Genomic DNA, 22,508 nt, shown 5'->3' on the forward strand with positions numbered 1-22,508 from the left:
GACATGATGTGTTTTGTTTTCATGTATGAATTCATAGTTTGTTTGTTTGTTTTTTTTCCGTTTTCGTTTATATAAGAAATGGCGTGCTGTATTGTCTTGAATGAATTCATAGTTTTCTTTGTTTACGTTTATAATGAAATGATGTATTTTGTTGTCTTGTATGAAATCATAGTTTGTTGTTTTGTTTTCGATTATAAAGACATGATGTATTGTGTTGTCTTGTATGGAATCATAGTTTGTTGTTTTTGTGTTTTCGTTTATAAAGACATGGTGTGTCGTGTTGTATAAAAGCTGTTATGGTGAAGATTTTTGTATCATGATGAGCTGTCTTGTACAAGTTGTAGATGAAACAAATATATCAAAAGCTTGTTTCAAGATATAATTTTGAAAATTCTATGGCCCATACTATGACTTTCATTAATTTAATACACTTCAGATGGAATTTTCAAAATTATTTTTTGTGACTCTGATTCTTTTCAGGTCCATATTTGGATGTTTGCTCTTTTCCTCATTTGTATTAGTTCATGAATACATTTTTAATCTGAAAACTTTAATGGAGTTGTCTAAGTTTTAAATATCATCCTATAGATACTGTAGTACTGCTTTATAAATAAATTTATATATCAATATATAGAAATGTATCAATATACGAGTATGAATGCGTATTATTTGACTTAAAAATAATTACTATACAAATACTTCACTTCATTCAAAAATGTTGCGTGTTCAAGCAATCCTCCTTAAAAGAATTATAAGTACCATTTTATAAAGTTTGTAACAATCCTTGAACGAAGACAATTTTGAAAGGGGATAACATTTCCTGTGTACTTGATGTTGATGGTAAATGCACGTACTTATTAAACTTAAAAATTTTTATTTATAGATGAAGAAGAAGGAAGTTAAAGAATGCTTGAACTTCCTTGTCAATGACAGATTTCCAATTAAAAAAGAAGTGTATAATCTAACAAAAAAAAGTTGACTTAAAATTTCTGTTTTGCTTCATCTCTAAATATGTTTTGATTAAAAACCCAGGCCTCGAGATTTTGTTTCCGCACCCTAGATATGACCTTCTTTTGGAGTTCAATGAGTAAGTAAATATTTTAATGCTCCTTATACTATTTTGATATTGTTGATATACTTTAAGATGTCGTGGATTTAAATGGCAATTTGGCAGTTTACTGTATGAATATACATGCTTGAATTATTTTAAATAACACTTTTGATGTGAGTGTGAAAATTACGTTTTATATTTATTTCTACATACTTAATAAAATATGATGTTTTATTCCATACTATATAATATAAACTACACACCAATATATCTAAATAGTTGTAAATTTATTTTAGATAGTTATGATTTTTGAACATTATATAACGATAGAATAAACACTGTTTCATTAAATCGTGCGTATTTTCTTTTTTAACAGTTTTTCTTGTTCATGTAACATGTGTTTTGCAAACGCAATTTAAAAGTGCAAGGTAAGCTTTTAATTCAGCTATACATTGAATTTTTAAATATTATTTTCATATTGAAGTTATTTTTAAACTTACATGAATGTTTGCTTTTGCAAAGGGCCGTCTGTCTTAGGGACATTCTCAAATTTTATTATTCTGAGGAAGCCTGCAGTTTCAATAAAACTCGTATTACCGAAGTTTTTAAGGGTATTTATTTCTTTTTAAGTCTTTTTGTATGTTAAGTTCATTATTTTGATGATGTTGGACATGTAATACAAAAAAGAATATGTTTCATTAAAAATCATTTTAATTACTTTAAATCTTGAATATAGGCTATTCATATCACAAGATTTGAAAAAATCAGAGTGAACAATAAAAAGAGAATGTTTCATGTAGATATTGAATTTTTCAATAACTTTTTAAAATTGTTTTTATTCAATGCATGTTTAATTCACTTGATAGAAAACCAGAGAGCCTGTTTTGTCAATTGCTCTATGATATCTAGTAATACCATAACGGATAATTGGCAGTACATGTATGAAATTGAGAAAATGGAAATAATTTTCTCCACAACCTACACTTTCACAATGTTCAAACCATGCAGTAGATTTGGCAACTCTGATGCTTACATTACTGTAACCTGTGGTGAGAAGATATTTAATGGTGAGTGTATATTTCAACATTAGACGTAAAACATAATACCATGACCTAAATGCTTTGCATGCATGTGTAAGTTATTTAGCTCACTTTGCAAACACAGTTAAATGCATAAAAAAAAAAAATCTTGTGAGTGAGTGATTTTATCACTTGTATCATGAATTAAAACGTTTTAAATAATTACCATAGACATCATATTGATTAGCTCATTTCCAAGCACAACCTTAACGGACGAGTGATAAAAAATATTTCTTTTTATATACTTCACTTTCCATCCGGTACAAAATCAAGTCCGTTTTAATTGTTTTATGCAAACGTTGACACAAGTGTTGAACTAGTAACATTTTTATGCATAAAGAAAGAAGAGTTGGTGAATACTGTACAAACAGTACACAGTGTACACTGGGAAATCCCGATACGACCTGTAATAAGACCACTGGAGTCTGTGATTGTAAAGACGGCTACATCATGAGGTTCAATAATTGTTTTCAAGGTAATTAAAACAAATGATATATAATATTACATATTTACATAAAACTGACTTTTTGATTGCAAAAACAATTGAACAAATATTAATAGTGAAAGAACGATTGTAATAAACCAAATAACCTGTTATTCGAGGAAAACTAATTTAGAAGATTTCATTTTAGTTTCTATCAATTTCTTACAGGTGATTTGTCATTAAACGAGTCATGTGAAATCAACGAGCAATGCAGCAAGACTCCTGAATATTTGTTTTGTAGGCAAAATAATTCCCGGAAAGCATGTTCACCCTTACCTGATCCCAAAGTTAACGCCCATAAAAATGACTGTAAGTTTTTTTTAATTGACAACAGGTGCTTAAGGACAGGAACTCCCCTCCCCGATGTAGACCCCCGGGCCTTTTCGACTTTTTTCACATAAATTATATATGGATGACATATTTGTGATATAAGCTAGTAATATATTCCATATATTCGGAATATTTCATTAAACAAACATTTTATTAAAAATTCTACCCCACTTTAAATATATCAGCATGATGGATTTTTATATAGAGACTAGGGTAGATTTTATAAAGCTTTTGTTTACGATAATTTTTCGATTTGTTGGTATAGACTTTATCACAAATATGTCATTGAAAGATAATTCATGAGAAAAAAATCTCGAAAAGATACAGGGGTCTATATCGAAATGGGGGTTCGTGTCCTCAAGAACCTGTGAAATTGACTATACTTAAATGCATGTTTTTATAATATATTACACCCCTAAAATTGCACTTTTCTGTTAATGAAGAATACCACAACAACACGCAGATACAGGTATGAAATAATAATAATTTGAAAACCCTATATTTCTAATAGCATTTCGTATGACTTCTCTAATGGAGTTACACAGTCACTCTTGCCCAATTCTCTGGCCTGTCCTTTTTTTAAGTTTCCGTTATTCACATATATAGACATAGGCGTCGTAAGCATGTTTGAAAGTAGGGTGTCTAATTGAAAAGGGGGGGGGGAGGGGCTAAAGCAACAAAAAAGGTAAGCCCCAAGTTTCAATGACTATACATGTCTATCTTTGCAAAAAAATAGAAAACGGTCCTACGCCAATGCAAAGAGAAACATTTCAGTCATTTTAAATACTAAAGACCAGACAAACATGTCCCTGTCTACCAAACAGTTATGACTTGTATATTTCTGTAAATTGAATTCAGGATTAAAACATTTTATCATAGTCCACAGCGCCGCCTGTGCCAATGCAGCCGCCATTTTTCAAAAAGTCGGATTTCAAACCGATGTATATATATATTTATAAAAGTTATGGTAAAACACGTGTATTTGTTATGTATGCAGATTAAGTCCATCGATAAAGGAGATCGATTGGTTGTTCATTTTTTACGGGTGAATAGGTTGAATCCGTGCTACGCATGATTCAGTCATGTACAAGGTAGATTTTCGGGTGTTTTAAGTCATTCGAAGTTCGCTGCTACATTGCAACAGACAAATGTTCGCTCAGATCGGAGATAGAAATCAGTCTATACTAGACGAGCATATCCTCTACTCATGAAGTCATGCAGAAACAGTTGCAGATCATGCACAAACAAACAGAGCCGAGGTTCCGGACATCTCTGACACGTTGGACCCCATGTAGGGGGAAATTTGAATGTGCAGCTACAAACTGGTAATTTCTTGGTTGCGACTTTCTCAAAGTTAAAGAAAGAAACGACTGTATAGAAAAATAACTTTTGAATTTTAAACACTGTTTATTCGATTATTTACGATAATGTAAAGGGGACCATATAAGCACCCTCTGTGTTTTTGAAATTAAGGCAGCAAAATTCATTCTGTTAAGTAAATTATAATTTCTGAAAGCTTGAGTGATTGAAACGTTTGTCAACGTCTCATCTTTTACCAGTATTGTTTCTTTCATTATTACTAAGCTACGACTACGACTCTAACAACAGATAGAGGCACGCACAGAACAGAAAATCTGGTAAGCATTTGGACACAGATTAATGTCCTCTTTTCAGCTTGAATTTAGCTCTGTAAAAACAAAAAATACATATGTAACTTGAGATTGAGTATAATTCTGGTAAAGTCATGGTAGTAAATTAATACACGTATATATACATGGCACATGTATATATAATTTTATATCTATATGATGATGGGTTCGAATTTGGTAGCAATTATGAACAAAGTTCCAATGTTTCTAATTCATAGTTACGAGACACACTATTTTGGAAACTAAATGTATTTGAATTTCATTATATGGTTTGAACAGCTCTAAAATTTTTACAATTCTACGTTGCACTGTGACACATTGATGCATTGAACTGCAGATAGATAGTTCATTGTTCTGAAGTTGTTTTCAAATCTTGGAAATAATGTAATTGAATATATAGTTCCTGCTATTAACTCGTAAAGTGATGAAGCATCGTTTTATTTCAGTTAAAATTTTTATTCGATAAAACTTTTGTTTAGCCACAGTGGTTTTTATGCTCCTATTAATAGACGTTGTTTTAAAACGTAGAAATGAAGAACATAGGATAAATGCATGTTATTGATGCTCCATAATTTGTACATTATGTATTCCGATGCTGATAAATATAAATAAGCCTGATTCGGTTCAGATCATTATGTTTAAGAGTATTGGTTTTAGAGAGTTTTTAAGATAGCCTTCATTATGCATATGGCATGACCTAATTTAGTGTTTTCTATCTATAATGAAGAAAATATGACTCAAAATTTGATATCTTGATGATCTTTGCAAGACCTGCTACTATTGATGTAATGCAGACAAGTCCATACCAAAGTCAGTAATGAGTTTGAAGAAGTTGGCATGGTCTGAGATGTAGTATGATGCAGACAAGGACCTTTTCAAGTTCTGTAAGTAGCTTGAAGAAGCTGGCATGGTCTGAAATGTAGAATGATGCAGACAAGGACCTTTTCAAGTTCTGTAAGTAGCTTGAAGAAGCTGGCATGGTCTGAAATGTAGAATGATGCAGACAAGGCCCTTTTCAAGTTCTGTAAGTAGCTTAAAGAAGCTGGCATGGTCTAAGATGCAATATGATGCATACAAGGCCCTTTTCAAGTTCTGTAAGTAGCTTAAAGAAGCTGGCATGGTTTAAGATGCAATATGATGCAGACAAGGCCCTTTTCAAGTTCTGTAAGTAGCTTGAAGAAGCTGGCATGGTCTGAGTTGTAGTTTGATACAGACAAGGACATATAAAATTCAGTTATCAGCTTTACGAGGCTGGCATGGTCTGAGATGTAGTTTGATGCAGGCAAAACCCTTTCAAATTCTGTAAGTAGCTTGAAGCTGGAATGGTACATGATGTACATCGTTCATACAAGTCTTTTTTTGAGGTTTTCAAATTTTCGACAAAGTTTTTATTTTTGAAATGTAGTATATTCAGTCAAAGACCTTTACAAGACCTGTACGTATCTTGATTCCTTTTATTTTGGATTTGTAAGTATTTTATGAAGATGGCGGGAACTGACATATCTGACACATAAGCTATTCATTATTTGTGAATATCTTAATTATGTTGGTACGGTCCGGGAGAATGAGGCCTTATATATTCAAAGAGGGGGTGTATTATTCACATAGTCTCTTTAAAATCAATATGTATCTTATCAACGAACTTGGCATGGCCGAAGATATAGTTGCCTTCTTGCTTTTTCAAGATTTGTAAAATTATAGTATCTAATTGAAGCTGGAAACTCGTTTTAAATACAAGTACATAAACTTCAAAAGATATACAAAAGTATACTGCAATTTGTTTTGAGATGTATTTGCAGACATAATTATTGAAATTTGCATTTGACAAAGCGAAACTGCTGTACGTACGTATTTATATTTTAATAGCTTAACTACTGATATAGCATTGACTTGATTATTCTGTAAAGGAGGCTAAATTGTAACGGTGCTTTTTATAGGCACAAGCTCTGTTGGATTCTAAGCATTTAGAAAATGTTTTGGGAATAATAAAGCAGTTTCGAATCACAATATGATTTTGAAACTTTTGGAGCAAAGTTTTTTTTCAGATATCTATAGTCAGGACAGACGGACTGGATGTTTTGCAAAACTCTCATTGAAGGAAGCTGCGTTTAAAATCAAGGTTCGGACAAATCACCTCTAGTCAAAACCAAAGACGACTAATATTTCCATTCTCGTAGGTGTGGTTCAGTTCATTTATAACCAAGATAATAACCAAGAGATGATAAGAAAAGGTTAATGATAGTGTTTGATGAGATGAGTATGATTTATGATTGTATTTAAATTTATTTCGTATCGTAAAAGTTATTCTTATGTACCTGGAAGTCAAAGTCTTGTACAAGAAACTGAAATTCTGTGTGCACTTAAAATTATAAGTTCATATAAATAATTTTATTCTTCATAGCTTTTTAACGGGGTTGCTTTCACAACTGCAAATGCTGATATGTATGATTCACTGATCAAAATCAACGTAGAAGGCTTTTTCAATTCATCTGAAGACTTTATGGTAAAAAGAAAAGAAAACTCCTCAGCCGAGAAGGACAACTCTTTAATTTAATGTTTTATTCAAAAAGTCATGAAAGTCTTAAAAGGAAGCTTGAAATTGACTTTCTATATACAACAAATTGCATTTCATGTACCTTAAGGTTCGTTGATACTCTAATAAGAGAGATAACTCTGAATGACGTTACTTTATATTATTCCTATATAGATTTGCAAGTTGAAGTGTCTTTTTTATCCAATTGCTTGTATTCTACTTATAAATACATTTCTTTTTGGAAAATCATTAAGGTCCAAGCAACATTTTATATGAGTGAGCAGAGAATTTATGAACCTTAAAAATGTGATTGAAAGTTCTTTGAACATATTTATAAAATGTCGTCGATCTAGCCTTAAATTATACCAATTTTTCAAAGTTTGATATGAATTTATAAGTGATTTATGAAGTTTTGCATTCATAGCAAATGCTTTATTAACTATGCATAATGATAAATGTGCAGTAAATAGAAGAAGTTAAAGTACCGCAGAACTCAAGTATAAAAATCTGTGCAGTTTTCTTCAAATGCTGGAAAAACCTATAATTTTTTTAACATGAATATAAATGTTGAAAAATTTTCAATCGGAAAATGCATGCTGTAGGTGAATTCATTTGCATTCCTGAAAAGTTATATTTATTTTCCTTTACAATATTATTAACTTTTCATTATGAAGTTTGAAAAATGACCGTGGATTAATAGGCATCACTTTAAGAATTCAGATACATTTTTATCCATAATTGACAATGTTCGAATCCCAAAATTCCAATATAGCATACTTCCATGTATATTCAATTAATATGCATTTCCTCCGATAATGTAATTAACCATTTTTACCTCCTGAGCCCGCCATCTTATACATATTCATACATGACACAGAAACAATAAAAATTCTTTTATGATAATTTTCAATTATTCAAGGCCTAGCTTGAAAAACGTAATAATTAGATTACCTTGAAGTCTTGATATCTGGGACGGGGTCATACACGTTTTAATAATTTTATGCCAATGCTTTCTTTATCGTCGAAGTCTGTTGGACTGGCGCATGCGAGCTCATCCTATATAAAGTTTTTTGAGTTTTATTTATAAATAATTTATGTTCGTTTGAACTGGTGGATTTAAAACATAAAAAAATTATAAAATGCATATATGTCAAAGCATTAACACCAACAAAATGAGAAAGTAATACAATTATATTAAGAGTTTTCATTCCCATACCCAAAATACTGAGTAGTTATTTCTTTTCCGTAGGATTTTAAATATAATATACCTATTTTTAATTGCACTTTTTGGGTACTGTGCCACCTTCCTATACCAGACAATGAACTGTATCATTTAAATAGGCTTAATTTGTGTAGGTACTTCATATCTGTCCACAAATTTATTAGTTTATGTTGGTTTAATCTTTATACAAAGTCTCATTGATATATGACATCGGGTTCCTTCAATACAACGCTTGTCTACGTAATTTTGGGACAACCCTCGTACCACTTGAACTTTTACCATACATTACCAATTGCGTGAATGTCTTCAAGAGTTGCGTATTACGAACAATTTTTGACACGAGGAGTTTTTGACAAAAAATGAAAAAATGATGAAAAAGTCCCGCTTATATTTACATTTTGCAAATTCTTTGTTCGATTAAATGATTTTATCAGCTAAATTAAATAAATACAATCTATTGATAAGTTGTATGTAAAATGATTTTTAAACAACTTCCTAGTTTTGATGCTAATTATCTATGCATTTGAAAAAAAATATCTCAATGCAATGATCAAACTGAATGGATTAATGCTAAAATCATTCAAGCGACAGAGACTTCAAAAAAAAGAAGCGAAAGCTATTTGATCAAAACTTTTAACATATCTTTTTGCTACATAATTTGTTCCAATCATTGTAGAAATGCATTTGCATCGTTCATTATCTAAATCGATTATCAGTTTTAAAAAGACGTTTATAGTTCTTTTTTTTCTGTTTCATAGAGCTCATAGAGCTTATAAGATAGCATGAATTACACAAAATTGTCTAGATACAAAAAAACAATCTTATATGCTCTATGATGGAAAAAATGTGGACTAGAAATGCCGCCGCGAAATGTGATTTTAGCACAATTTTCCCAAACCAGTATCTCAGCACACAGATTGACTGCTCACTTTGCTATTTCAGAGAGTATGGAGGAGAAAGACTTGGGTTCCTTCACTGGAGTCGGAATAGGGGGGGGTTTGTGTTGGGTGTTACTGTATGTGGAGTTCTCTTTATTAATCGTAATGCCTGCAAGAAAAAGGAAGACCACGAAAGGTTTTATTTTGTAATTTAAATTACAGATGTCAATTTATGTTATTAAGTTTCATTTCATATATGATTAATTATTCTTCAGAAATTCAGAAAATAGTTCTAACATTTTAAAAAAAAATTCTTAAATTAAAAATCGCTATTCGGTCAAGAGGTATCTGCAACTCAAAGCTATTGTCCGGAAGAGAGAAATGCTGGCGAATTCAAGGAAGAGAGAGGAAAACCCCAAATAAAGGCATGTAAAAATAGATATTTTTTAAAAAATATATAATTAAATTTTGATAACATTTACAGTGTATATGATATGTTTTAATTCATAATTAGGTTGCAGACAAATTATCTTATGGTACATCCTATGAAATAAACAATGTTCTTCAAAGTGATATTTACAACCATCTCCATGAAGATGCGCATGCGTCGGAGACAGTGTCAGACTATGACCACGCCCCTTTTAATGATCCGGAAGGGGATATCTACAACCATCTCTTGATAACATGAAACAAGTTAAATTTTGCTTGTAAACTTATAAATATACTACATTCGTATTAGGCAAAGAGCTGTCAATGCTATGGACCCGAAGTGCAGTTTTGTTATAAACAGACTTGTAATATTAAAAGACTTGCCTACATGTAAAGTAAAAATGTCGGTAAAAAATATAACTGTGTTATTCAATAATCCATATGTAATATAGCACGCCAAATTCACAAAAATGAGCAAAACATAGTTTCACAGTTGATAAACTAGGTTTATCGGTTGTAAACTATAGTTTACGGACTGTTAACTATAGTTAACAACGTTAATCTATATTTTACATTTGTAAACCATAGTTAACGCTATAATCTATGTTTCAGAACCGTAAACTATACTTAACACCAAAAACAATCATTTGCGATTGCAAAACATAGATTATCTGATAAATACAGTTTCACGATTTGTAAACTATGGTTTACAACTCTTAACTATAGTTAACGATCGTAAATTATAGTTTACAGACGTGAATCTATGTTTATCAACAAAATCTATTGTTAACGTTTTATTACAGACAGATAAACTTAGATTAGCATTCGTAAAATATAGTTTACAACCGTTAAATTTAGTTTTACAGATGAAAACTATACTTAACGAATCGTTAACTATAGTTTACGGTTTGTAAACTGTAGTTTACAGTCGATAAACCTAGTTTATCAATTGTGAAACTAGGTTTAGCTCATTTTTGTTAATTTGGCGTGCCATATGTAAAAGTTAAATGTTTTTGCAGTTTCCTAACAAATTGTAAAAATTGTAATTATTTCTTTGTATTGTATAACGAAAAAAAATCAATAAAAGAAAAAAAAATGTCTTTTTTTAGCCTTTTTCTCGGATATGGCATGATGATGATATATCATCAATTTTAGTATAACACCCTCAGGACGTTAATAGGATTTGAACAAATGACAAAATTTGTATCATATCTCAATAAAACTAAAAATTATGCACATTGGTGTTTTCTGTCTACATTATGTTCATTCATCTGTCAAAGAAAAAAAAGGATCCACTTTTTAATATTTTACGTATTGGGTGTATAATTCACCAACTGTTATAATAAGAATTAAAATTCAAGAGCTAGGTTCATCTAGTACTTAAAAGGGTCTGTAGATGAGTTGTCATTTTTGACTCACCGAAGAAATTTATACGAAATCCGCCAAGGTATAGAGAAAAGTCATATTAAGCCCTTGGCTAGCAAAGATCTAATTAACAAAATTTTATCATGATGGTTTAATATTCATTCCTGACTGTTTTTAGGTCACCTGAGTAAACTCAGGTGACCTATTGCTATCTGTTTTCGTCCGTCGTCGTGCGTCTGTGCGTCGTGCGTCGTCCGTTAACATTTGAACATTTTCAGCTTCTTCTCTGCAACCAGTGAACCAATTTCAACCAAATTTGGCACAAAGCATCTATGGGTGAAGGGGGACAAAAATTGTGAATTTCATGATCCCTGCCCCCCTGGGGCCTGAGGGGTGGGGCCAAAACCACTAAAATTAGTGCAATCTTTGAAAATCTTCTTCTTTACTCCTGGACATCAAGTAGTCAAACTGTTAGCATGATTGTAATCAGCATTGAGTCCTCTACCAAAATTGTGAAATTCATGGCCCTGGGGTCAAGGGTTCTAGTGCTAGGGCGGGGCTAAAAAAGTATATAGTAAAAATGCATTATTTCTTTGAAAATCTTCTTCTCTGCTCCTGAGTATTAAATAAACCAACTAAGTGCATAGTTATAATGAGCAAGGGTGCCTCTACCAAAATTGGGAATTTAATGGCCCCAGTGTCAGGGGTTCTGGTGTTAGGGTGGGGCTCTATAGATTATATAGTGAAAATACATGAATTCTTTGAAAATCTTCTTCTCTGCTCCTGGGTATTAAATAAACTAAGTAAGTGCATAGTTATGATGAGCAAGAGTGCCTCTACAAAAATTGTGAATTTTATGGCCCCAGGGTCAGGGGTTCTGGTGTTAGGGTGGGGCTCTATAGATTATATAGAGAAAATACATGAATTCTTTGAAAATCTTCTTCTCTGTTCCTAGGTATTAAATAAATAAACTAAGTGCATAGTTATTATGAGCAAGGGTGCCTCTACCAAAATTGTGAATTTTATGGCCCCAGGGTCAGGGGTTCTGGTGTTAGGGTGGGGCTCTATAGATTATATAGTGAAAATACATGAATTCTTTGAAAATCTTCTTCTCTGTTCCTAGGTATTAAATAAACTAAGTAAGTGCATAGTTATGATGAGCAAGAGTGCTTCTACAAAAATTGTGAATTTTATGGCCCCAGGGCCAGGGGTTCTGGTGTTAGGGTGGGGCTCTATAGATTATATAGTGAAAATACATGAATTCTTTGAAAATCTTCTTCTCTGTTCCTAGGTATTAAATAAACTAAGTAAGTGCATAGTTATGATGAGCAAGAGTGCTTCTACAAAAATTGTGAATTTTATGGCCCCAGGGCCAGGGGTTCTGGTGTTAGGGTGGGGCTCTATAGATTATATAGTGAAAATACATGAATTCTTTGAAAATCTTCTTCTCTGTTCCTAGGTATTAAAAAAACTAAGTAAGTGCATAGTTATGATGAGCAAGAGTGCCTCTACAAAAATTGTGAATTTTATGGCCCCAGGGTCAGGGGTTCTGGTGTTAGGGTGGGGCTCTATAGATTATATAGTGAAAATACATGAATTCTTTGAAAATCTTTGAAAATCTTCTCTGTTCCTAGGTATTAAATAAATAAACTAAGTGCATAGTTATTATGAGCAAGGGTGCCTCTACCAAAATTGTGAATTTTATGGCCCCAGGGTCAGGGGTTCTGGTGTTAGGGCGGGGCTCTATAGATTATATAGAGAAAATACATGAATTCTTTGAAAATCTTCTTCTCTGCTCCTAGGTATTAATTAAATAAACTAAGTAAGTGCATAGTTATGATGAGCAAGAGTGCCTCTACAAAATTTGTGAATTTTATGGCCCCAGGGTCAGGGGTTCTGGTGTTAGGGCGGGGCTCTATTGATTATATAGTGAAAATACATGGATTCTTTGATTTTTTTTTCTCTGCTCCTAGGTATTAAATATACTAACTAAGTATATAGTAATGATGAACAAGAATGCCTCTTCCAAAATTGTGAATTTTATGGCCCCAGGGTCAGGTTTCTGGTGTTTGGGCGGGGCTCTATTGATATTATAGTGAAAATACATGAATTCTTTGAAAATTTTCCTTTCTACTCCTAGGTATTACGCAGGTGAACATATCTATATAGTTATGATAAGCAAGGGTCCTAATCTTCCAGAATTGTGAATTTCAAGGCCCCAGGGTCAGGGGTACCGTAAAGGAGGGGGGGAGGGGCTGTACTTATATTCTGAAACTGAATGAATTGTTTGAAATCTGCTCCTTCGTATTAATCAAATATTTTTGAAAAGCAAGGATGCCTTTTTAAAAATTGTGCAATGTGTGGATTTAGGCCTAAGGCAAAAAAAATTAATTTCTTGGTTCTCAGGCCCTCCCTCATCTCTTCCAAGGGTGCCTCATTGACCCTTTTTATTGCTAAATCAATAAAATAAAAACAACAAATGACCTCCCTCATCATTTTTTGAGGTTTTGTACAATGTAAAAAGCTGCCTCATCATGTTTTGGGGGCAATAAAAAAGAAAAAAAAATGCCTCCCTCCCTCATCATATTTCTTGAAAAAAGGCCTGAGAACCAAGTAATTAACTTTGCATGGCCTAAGGGTTAGGGGTTCATGTGTGAAAGGGGCACTTATACACTGATTAGTTGACATGCATTTTTTGCTCCCCTACCCTGCCTTTGGGAATTAAATAACCAAACTAAGCAACTGCTAAATGTATTGTTATAATGATCAATGGTTCCTCTTTCAAAATTGTGAATGCTATAGAATCTGGCTTAAAACATGCTTTTGCATAATGCTCAGGTGACCTATAAGGCCCATGGGCCTCTTGTTTTTAATGGAAATTACATGTGTAAGTGCCTTTTCTTTTGTATAAATTTCGATTTTTCAGGTTTGAGAAGCGCCCTCGAGCGGATGATGAAATTACAATATTTAAAAAAAAAAAAACACGAAGTGTTCGGAATTAATAAGCTTGTTTATAATCAACAAAAATACCCCCCAAAACTGAGAGAGGATGGTAATCCCATAAAGAAAAAAACTTGCATAAAGAAGATTTCACTTAAAAGTGTAACAAATTGTTTGGTCACCAAAGTCTACAGAATGATGTTACCCAGTTAAACACAGCATGATTACAACGAATCAGAGAATATATAGACTGTCGTTTTCTTAAAGTCAAACAGTACCCAAAAGAAGACAACATATTTTAATCTCCTAAATTATTACATGTTACGTACATTTTAATTGTTTGCTTATGTTATCTTTGCAAAGAAGGTCGTAATATTACGCACCTTTAGGCCAGTCATCTCATAGAAGCAGATCACAATGATGTCGATGTGTTTTCTTTTTCTTTTATCGGTAAGAATTGATTTGCCAAGTGTTTATGACTAATCGAACTTTATAAAAAAAAATTAAAATTATTTAAATTGATATAATTTATAAAAATTCTCTTTTTCCAAAGTTTATCATGAATTGTTTTGCATATAAATTACGATTTAAAAATTGAACTTATGAATGTACTTACTTTTTCATTGGTCATTTGAATTTTTTTTTTCAATAACAATCTGATTGTACAAACAAATACTCTTAAGTTGCTATTAAAAATGCTAGAGTTTCGGATTGACATTATCTATTTGGTTTTTGGAGACCAGGTCTTCCATCACATCTAGTGCACTTCGTTTTAAGCAGTCCTATTTTCCCCATGTGAAGCAGAATTTATTCAAAGATTTTCACACGAAAAGAAGAAAACCCTTGCGCTGGCCATCAACTCGACATTTAGATATATTGACAACGTATTGTCAATTAAGAATAGTTGTATTTCCATTTATGATATGTCGACACGATTTATCGTGGTGATTTTGAAATAAAATATCACAGAGTCTGACACATCTGTTTAATTTTTGGATATCTTACTATGAAAAATAAACGTTAATGGCAAGTATATTACGACGCAGTTTTATAAATAAATGATATAGTGATGACTTTCACTTTTCAATCGTCAACTTCCATGACTTAAGCAGCAATATACCCTGATCACCTGTATACGGATTCAATATCTCTCTCTTGATTTCTGCGCAAGAACATGTTCTACGTATGAACAATTTCAAAAACGTGATAGGTTATTGACAAACAACTTGATGAAACATGAATATCAATCGTCTCGTTTTAAGTCATCATTCCTTAACTTCTAGATAAGCTTACATGTATGCAACCAAAAGTTTGTTTTACCAAGTAAACAAATACATTTTTGACAGCTTTTCCTGGGACAAAGTCTCTCATCTCAATATAATACAGACCAACTACGAAGTCTATTGAGTTATGGTAAGTATACTTCACATAGCTGCTACATTTTTTTCTTCGGGTTGTAAATGTTACTCTATTTCAAAACATGCCAAGTTTTCAAATTATACGTGTCTGTGTACTGACATAACGTTTTGCATTTATATTAATTTTAAAATTTTCAGATTACGTTAGACAGTTTTCAATTAACATATGGTGATAGAACAGTTGACAAATTATGGAATTATCATTTACAATTTACATAATCAGGTTAACACAGAATTTGGAATTATAACCCGTTGGTTTTCCTACTGTAGATCACAGAATATTCTCTCGACACCTTATTTTCGCAAGATAATCATTGACTCTTGATAAGGGAGACAAAATTTTCACGAATTGTGGTTATTGCTCTATATAATCCAAAGGAATACTATTATACGCGAGAATTGAAATTTGGTGAGGATACGTAATTACGCAAAACTAAAGTTCTCGCGAATAAAACGTGATTTACAGTATTATTTAAAAATAATTCTTACATACATTGTAGAAAATGTACTACAGTGATCGAAGATAAGTGCAGAATACTAGTAAATTAATTATATGTGAAATGGAGGTAATTTTCCATTTTGAGATTGTTCCTCCGATGGAAGTATAGATGTCAGAGGAGTTCCGGATGGTTATACGGTTACCGTTATCAGTACAAGCTGTTCAGTGTATCTGACGTCACCGGGAGAATATAATATTCCCTCTATGTGCAAGGTAACTTATTTGAAATAATGGGAATTTTTAAAGCATTCTTTAGTTACATGTATATGGCCAAAAAATGTAGTTGTGTTATTGTCAAAAGGAAAATCTTTAAAATTAAATTAAATTGTCAGTTTTCCCTTTCTTTTGTTCAATTTGTGTATGTTCAAGTAGAAAAGTATTACTAGTATGTTTTCATTACCCTTAGACTGATTGTGGTAATTTTTTAAAATTATATTTTAATAATCAGAAGTCACAAAATAGAAGTGTTTAGAGATGGACTGCATAGTTTAATATGTTTTCAGTTGAACTGAATTCGTTTTGTTTTACAAAATTTTAAAATTGAGATAGGATTGCTTTGTAGTCATAAAAAATTTATTATGTGAACCTTACCGAAAAGTTATATCGTATATAAGGACATACATTTCATATGATTACCTACATGGCTTTATTTTCAATAAAATGAGGATCTCTTTTCGGGAGTCTTGCAAATTTGATAAAATTAATTGAATGAAAATGTTGATTTTTCTAGACATACGACTACTGGGGATACAACCATGGATATCCAAGTCACAAATCAATAAAAGCATTCCCACATACGTCACGCTCATGGTACTATTCCACTAGCACAACCCCTTTCCCTACCACTACCCGCTATTATTGGTACCAGTCCACTACCTCTGACTATTTCGGTGAAGTTGACATTGCTGTTTCTCATGGCACCCACGGTGGGATAGTGGGTGGAAAGGATCACCACGAGTTTCGTTTGATCTGCGATGGTATACACACCAACGGAAAACTCTATAGAGTTTCTGATGCAATACGTGAAATGTCCAAGTAAGATAGCATGAAACCAAATATGCAAAATTACTCTTTAATTTAACTATACAAAATATCAGTCCATTTCTTACAAATGGATTTTTTTCGTTTTGTCCTGACATGATGAGGGGCACATGGCGGTTGTGACCAGTTGACAGGGGATGATTACTCCTCCATGGCACCTTGATCCCCCCGGTCTGTGTATGCTCTGCCCCCGATTGTATTGTTTCGGTGGATTTTGATCTTTTGAGGTACAATTATATATTTATACATATTTGCAGTCCAAGTGCCGTACCGCCTACTCTTTCATACAGACAGTTGAGAGCTGGTTACTATAATTACCCAAGTCTACGTTTAACTAACAGTGGAGGATCTGACATTTTCTACACAAATACAGGACAACTGATTTACCTTCTCCTTTCCTCAAATGGTGAGCCTAAATAAAATGTTTTATCTTCCATTTCTAAAATGCATAAAAATAATGCGATCTTAGGTGGATTTATTCTTATTTGAACACCATGCCGTACCTGGGAAAAAAACTTCAGAGATAAAAATCTTCAAAGGTCTATGACAACAGTCTTTATTAAAGTAGGGGTGGTAGGAGTGAGTCCAAAAATCTGACGTTAAAGAAACTATACTGTCCAAATTCGGAAAATCTTTTTCTCATGAGGGAAGGAGTGGTCCTTCCTTTTTTTCTTCTTTGTACATTTTTTTCTTCAAATAGTAAAATTTTCTTAATGAAAATTTATTATAACAAAAGACTAATTCAGAAAAAGTTGAGGGCACCCCTACCCTCCCCCCAACACACACCTCTTCTTCACCACTGCGTTCTACAGGCCTTCATTATTGTAATGTAAGTTGTTAACACATGTAAAACATGTTTTATTAAAGAATTTTACGTAAACATATGTAAAATATGTTATAATAAAAATGTTATCTATCTTACGTGTTTAATAAGATAATGTTAGCCTGTAATTATTTTTAGATCCTCGCTATATTATTCGTCCTGAAAACTGTTCTGCACAGGATGCATATAACTATCGAAGAATTGAACTTTTCGATATACATCATTCTGGGTAAGATTTTAGATGTGAATTTTCAAATCATGATTGCTTTATCAATAAAATAAATGGAAATAGTTAAATGAATTAAAACAAAATATGATAATTTTTATGGAGGTAAATGTTATTTTAAGGAATGGGATTTTCATTGAAGCATTTAACAAATTAACGGTGTTCATTACATTAAACAGTGTTAAAGATAAACATATAATTACCGGTTATTTCAATTTTTTCACTGAATATCATCAAACGTACAAAAGAACATGTAACATAAGGTAAATAGAGTTAGGTAGTTTAATTTGTATACTTGTAAAATATGAAAGTCCTAGCACAACCTGTTTAAAAGTAATGGCCGAGGTTAAAGTTTTTTAAAGTTCGTAAAACTCCAAGGTCAAGTTCAAAGGGTCAAAGTTGTTGGTAATGGTATGCAATGAAAGGTCTTTCATAAGGATTACAAAAGTGAAGTACGAAAGCCCTAGCAACACCTGTTCAAATGTTATGGACAAGATTAAAATTGGGTAAAATTTTGCAAAACTGGGTCAGACTTCAAGGTCAAGGTCATAGGTCAAATTTAATGGTACCCAAAGAAAGGTCCTGTCACAAGGAATACAGATGTGATATATGAAAGCCATAGCCTCAAACAATCAAAAGTTATGGACAAGGTTAACAGACAAACAGATTAACAGACAGACGGACGGACGGACAGGACAGTAACTATATACCCCCCGAATCTTCGATTACGGGGGCATAAAAACTTTTAAAGTTATAGATTGCATAACTTTAAAATGCACCCTCTCTTTTTCAAATCATAATGGCAATTCAAAACCTGTGGATATTTTGTTACATTTAACATGGGAACAATGACCTGGAATTGGTACTTACATGTAAAAACGAAAACATTTTGTAGATGTATTTTGGAGCCATATCTGATGGAGATGTTCACCACTGTGGGTCACGGACAGAGTAGTCTTCGGGCACCTGTCTATTCCTTCCACTTTGCAGGTGGCATGGACGGTTACGTATCTTTCATCTGCAATGTAAGAATATGCAGCAAGACGTCATACAATTGTGATCTGGTAATTTTTATATATTATACTTTCATGTATACTAAAATATAAGTAAACAGAACTGAGTGTGCATATTTTATTCTCAAAAAGTATACATTTATAGTATTGATTTTAAAAGATATTTCTTATGACCATTACTAAACAAAGCTTGTTAGAAAGTGTTTGCCTTTTTGATTACTGGGCATAGTGGATCAAGTGAGGCAACAAGATATCGAATTAAATTAAAATTTGTAAAAAAAAAAAAAAAAAAAAAAAAAAAAAATTGCGCCCCGTTATTAGCAGACCTATTTTTGTATTCATATGAAACAAAACTTATTTAAAAACTGATACATGAGAGGAATGAAACACTTTTCGTGGACTTCAACTGGACACTTAGATATATCAACAACTTAATGTTAATTAATATTATACCTCATTTATATAATGATATCAATATTTCCTATTGACTGTATTGGACCCAGAATAAACTACACATGATGAGTAACACATTACAAAATTCACTGCAATGTCTTTGAAGTTTCTCTCATATAAATGTAGTGATTACAGAAATTGTAATTTGGTCCTTCCAAAAGTAACTCTTCATACATAACGAGAATACGTCAGAGACGTATTGCAATCCATTTTCAGAATACCTGTAAGTCCAAGAGATCCCAACGTGAAGCAGGCGATGAGGAAGCACCTGCACACCACGAGCTTTCTGCTACTATTCAGGTTGGCCCTGCGTCAGGTACGGCCATTTCATTCAATGGTTTAAAGATTTTTTTTTCAAAAGAAAGCTTAATATATTATTTCCAAGTACAATGTAAAAGCTTAAAGCAATATGAGCTGCATTTCTGAGAAAATCATTTTGCTGTTAGAATGTGTTATTATGATTAAATTGTATCTAATTTAAACCTTTACGATTAATATAACCAAAATAAAAATTCCATTTTTTCTTTCAGAAGATATATTTATGTAAATTCAAATATATAGAATTATATAAGAAATCCATGATGTACAGGACGACAATAATGTCATTTTGCTTCAATTAAAGCTTATATAAAGTTCCTCCATCGCAAATATGAACAATAGAAGTTTATAAACGTTCCATTTTTCTGTCTTTGAAAAAGTTGATTACGAATTAGCAACACAATTTTCCCAAGTCAAACTTGCAGCTCATATTCCTTTAATAAAGTACGTATTTCAGAACAAAGCTTTTCGATATTAATTGTCAGTTAACAATGAAAATGTTTTTTTTTCATGTTTATGGAGAGAACGATCATAGGCAGTTATGCCTGCTGTTCAATCCATTTCTATGAATTAATATATTTTAAACTAAAAAAAAATGTTTTTTTTATCTTTTCAGGGGGAAGAAAATGGTTGTTAGCGCCAGTTCTTTTACTGCTTCTTCTGTGTATCAGTTTGTATTGAAATTATGATTATAGGTCATAAATAGTGGATTTCGTGACGAATGAAGCTCTTTCAAGGACTAGGTCTTGCAAATCAATCTGCAAAAGATGTTATAAAATTTGTTATATAAATAAAATGTATTGAAATTAACTGTTTATTATATGTATTAAACCTGTAGATCATAACCTGACTAGACGCAAGACTTGACATTAAATTTAATATAGATTTCAGATAATTTTATCTCATGTTCTCTAATTCATTTTGCTTTTGGGTTAACGCATCCCAAGCACCTCTGAAAAATCGTTGACAAGATCTCCTGATTCTGGTCACAAAAATGTGGAACATATTAACTATGTCAGGGAATGTCAAATGAATGTAGTTCAATTTTGATTTTGTTCTATAAATTATTAATGCTCCTTAGAGTGGAAACAAATAACAAGAGTCTCATTGTAGAAGAATTGAAATAAAAAATAAACTTTTTCAATACGAAATACACACACATGCTCCCAGTATACGTGACGTCAAACGGGTAGTATTTGCAGTGTGTTTCATTGTACAATATATCTTTATACTGAGTAAAGCAAGTGTTTAAGAAATGAATTCTCCCCTGCTAAGGAAAATTTCTCCTGACATAAAAAAAAATAATGAAGTTCACATGATCTTTGCAATTATAACATTAAAAAAAACTTTCCCTTTTAGCAATAAAAATGGAACTCGTAAATGTACTTATCTTGTCACTTGTCATTTGCAAAATTACTTTTGTGTAAAAACATTCTGATTGTACTCTGAAGTTGATAATAAAAAGAGATTCTGATTGACAGTATCTATGTGGTTTTGACCAGGTTTCCTAACTATCTGTTGGAATTCCCATGGGTACCAAATGCACCCATTTGTAAGCAGACCCTTTTTGTGTTCATATGAAGCAGCATTCATTCTAAATCTAACGCATGAGAAAAGAAAACTCTCGACATTTAGATGTGTCGACGATATTTCATCAATTAACAATAGGTATTTCTATTCATATGTCAACATAATATATCCCATTGATTTTGAAAATAAAAGAAACTACAGAGTCTGACATATCTGTTTCATACTAGTATCTTGATATATTCCTAGAAAAAAATTAATGGTTATCTAACAATAAAGTTTTATGATAAACGTGATGACTTTAACTTTCCAATCGACAAATTCAATAGGATGCAGCAATATAATCTCATCATCTATATGGGGTTTATGTTTCTCAGTTGCTACGATACGCAAGAGCATACTTTATGTGAGAATAATTTCTAAAACGAGTTAATTAAGTGCAGACAAACAAGTTGATGAAACAAGAATATCAACAGTCTCTTTCAACATAAAATTTGGTAGGTTCTATGGTCGATACAACGATTTTGCCAGCATATACTACTCGAAGTACAATCTGAAGTTTTTCAAACAAATTGGCGGACATTATTTAAACCTCGAATCGTTGAGGGATTTTTCCGTTATTACCCAATCATGACAAGGAGTACTCAGCGGATGTGACCGGTCGGCAGGGGATGCTACTCCTCCATGGCATCTGATCCCACCTTTAATATTTTAGAGGTCCGTGTTTTCTCTGCTCCTGATTTGTATTGTTTGTTGATTTTGAGCTTGAATACTGTTTGTTTTCTCCATATATATACCATCCGAAAGTATTCAGAACCAACAATTTTACCCCAATAGCTGTTACATATTATTTTGAAGAAAAATTATGTTACATCAAAAGCAAAAATATTAGTTTTTATTACACATAGCTCGCACATGTATAAAAATACTTGATACTTAAGCATTGAATTCTTATTTTTTGATGTTGTTTTTCTATAACGTACATCACTTGGTCATGCTGATAAATTGAATACCGGTATGTTATAATTTGTCGGCACGGAAAGGTGCTATTAAATGATCGACGACATCCAAAAATAAGAATTCAATTCACATATTTACATTCAGTTTACAATATTTACATTCTCTAAATTTCTCTTTTCGTATTGTTAACGTCGTTAACCTTTATTATGGATTGAATTAAGCGCCTTTCAGACGTAAGAGCCGTTAGTGACGTGGAAAGTTAAATAACGC

The 22,508-nt window shown here is 32.2% G+C and overlaps 2 protein-coding genes across 2 annotated transcripts; both read left to right on the forward strand.

Annotated features, from left to right (window-relative positions):
• The first annotated feature begins 968 nt into the window (after window positions 1-968).
• LOC134243617 (uncharacterized) lies at window positions 969-3,106 on the forward strand. The gene is made up of 6 exons (XM_062725865.1): window positions 969-1,087; window positions 1,428-1,479; window positions 1,574-1,662; window positions 1,918-2,118; window positions 2,471-2,605; window positions 2,783-3,106. The coding sequence occupies exons 1-6, from the start codon at window positions 1,063-1,065 to the stop codon at window positions 3,013-3,015; spliced, it is 735 nt and encodes a 244-aa protein (XP_062581849.1). The 5' UTR covers window positions 969-1,062; the 3' UTR covers window positions 3,016-3,106.
• An 11,233-nt stretch (window positions 3,107-14,339) lies between these two features.
• On the forward strand, window positions 14,340-20,570 carry LOC134243618 (uncharacterized). Its single transcript, XM_062725866.1, has 9 exons — window positions 14,340-14,410; window positions 15,307-15,373; window positions 15,963-16,090; window positions 16,608-16,912; window positions 17,176-17,324; window positions 17,880-17,970; window positions 18,863-19,031; window positions 19,650-19,749; window positions 20,368-20,570. The coding sequence occupies exons 1-9, from the start codon at window positions 14,378-14,380 to the stop codon at window positions 20,430-20,432; spliced, it is 1,107 nt and encodes a 368-aa protein (XP_062581850.1). The 5' UTR covers window positions 14,340-14,377; the 3' UTR covers window positions 20,433-20,570.
• The last annotated feature ends 1,938 nt before the right edge of the window (window positions 20,571-22,508 follow it).

This window comes from Saccostrea cucullata, unplaced genomic scaffold (assembly GCF_032062105.1).
Source record: "Saccostrea cucullata isolate Sc308-1 unplaced genomic scaffold, CSIRO_AGI_Scuc_v1 ctg2529, whole genome shotgun sequence".
Lineage (NCBI taxonomy): Eukaryota > Metazoa > Mollusca > Bivalvia > Ostreida > Ostreidae > Saccostrea > Saccostrea cuccullata.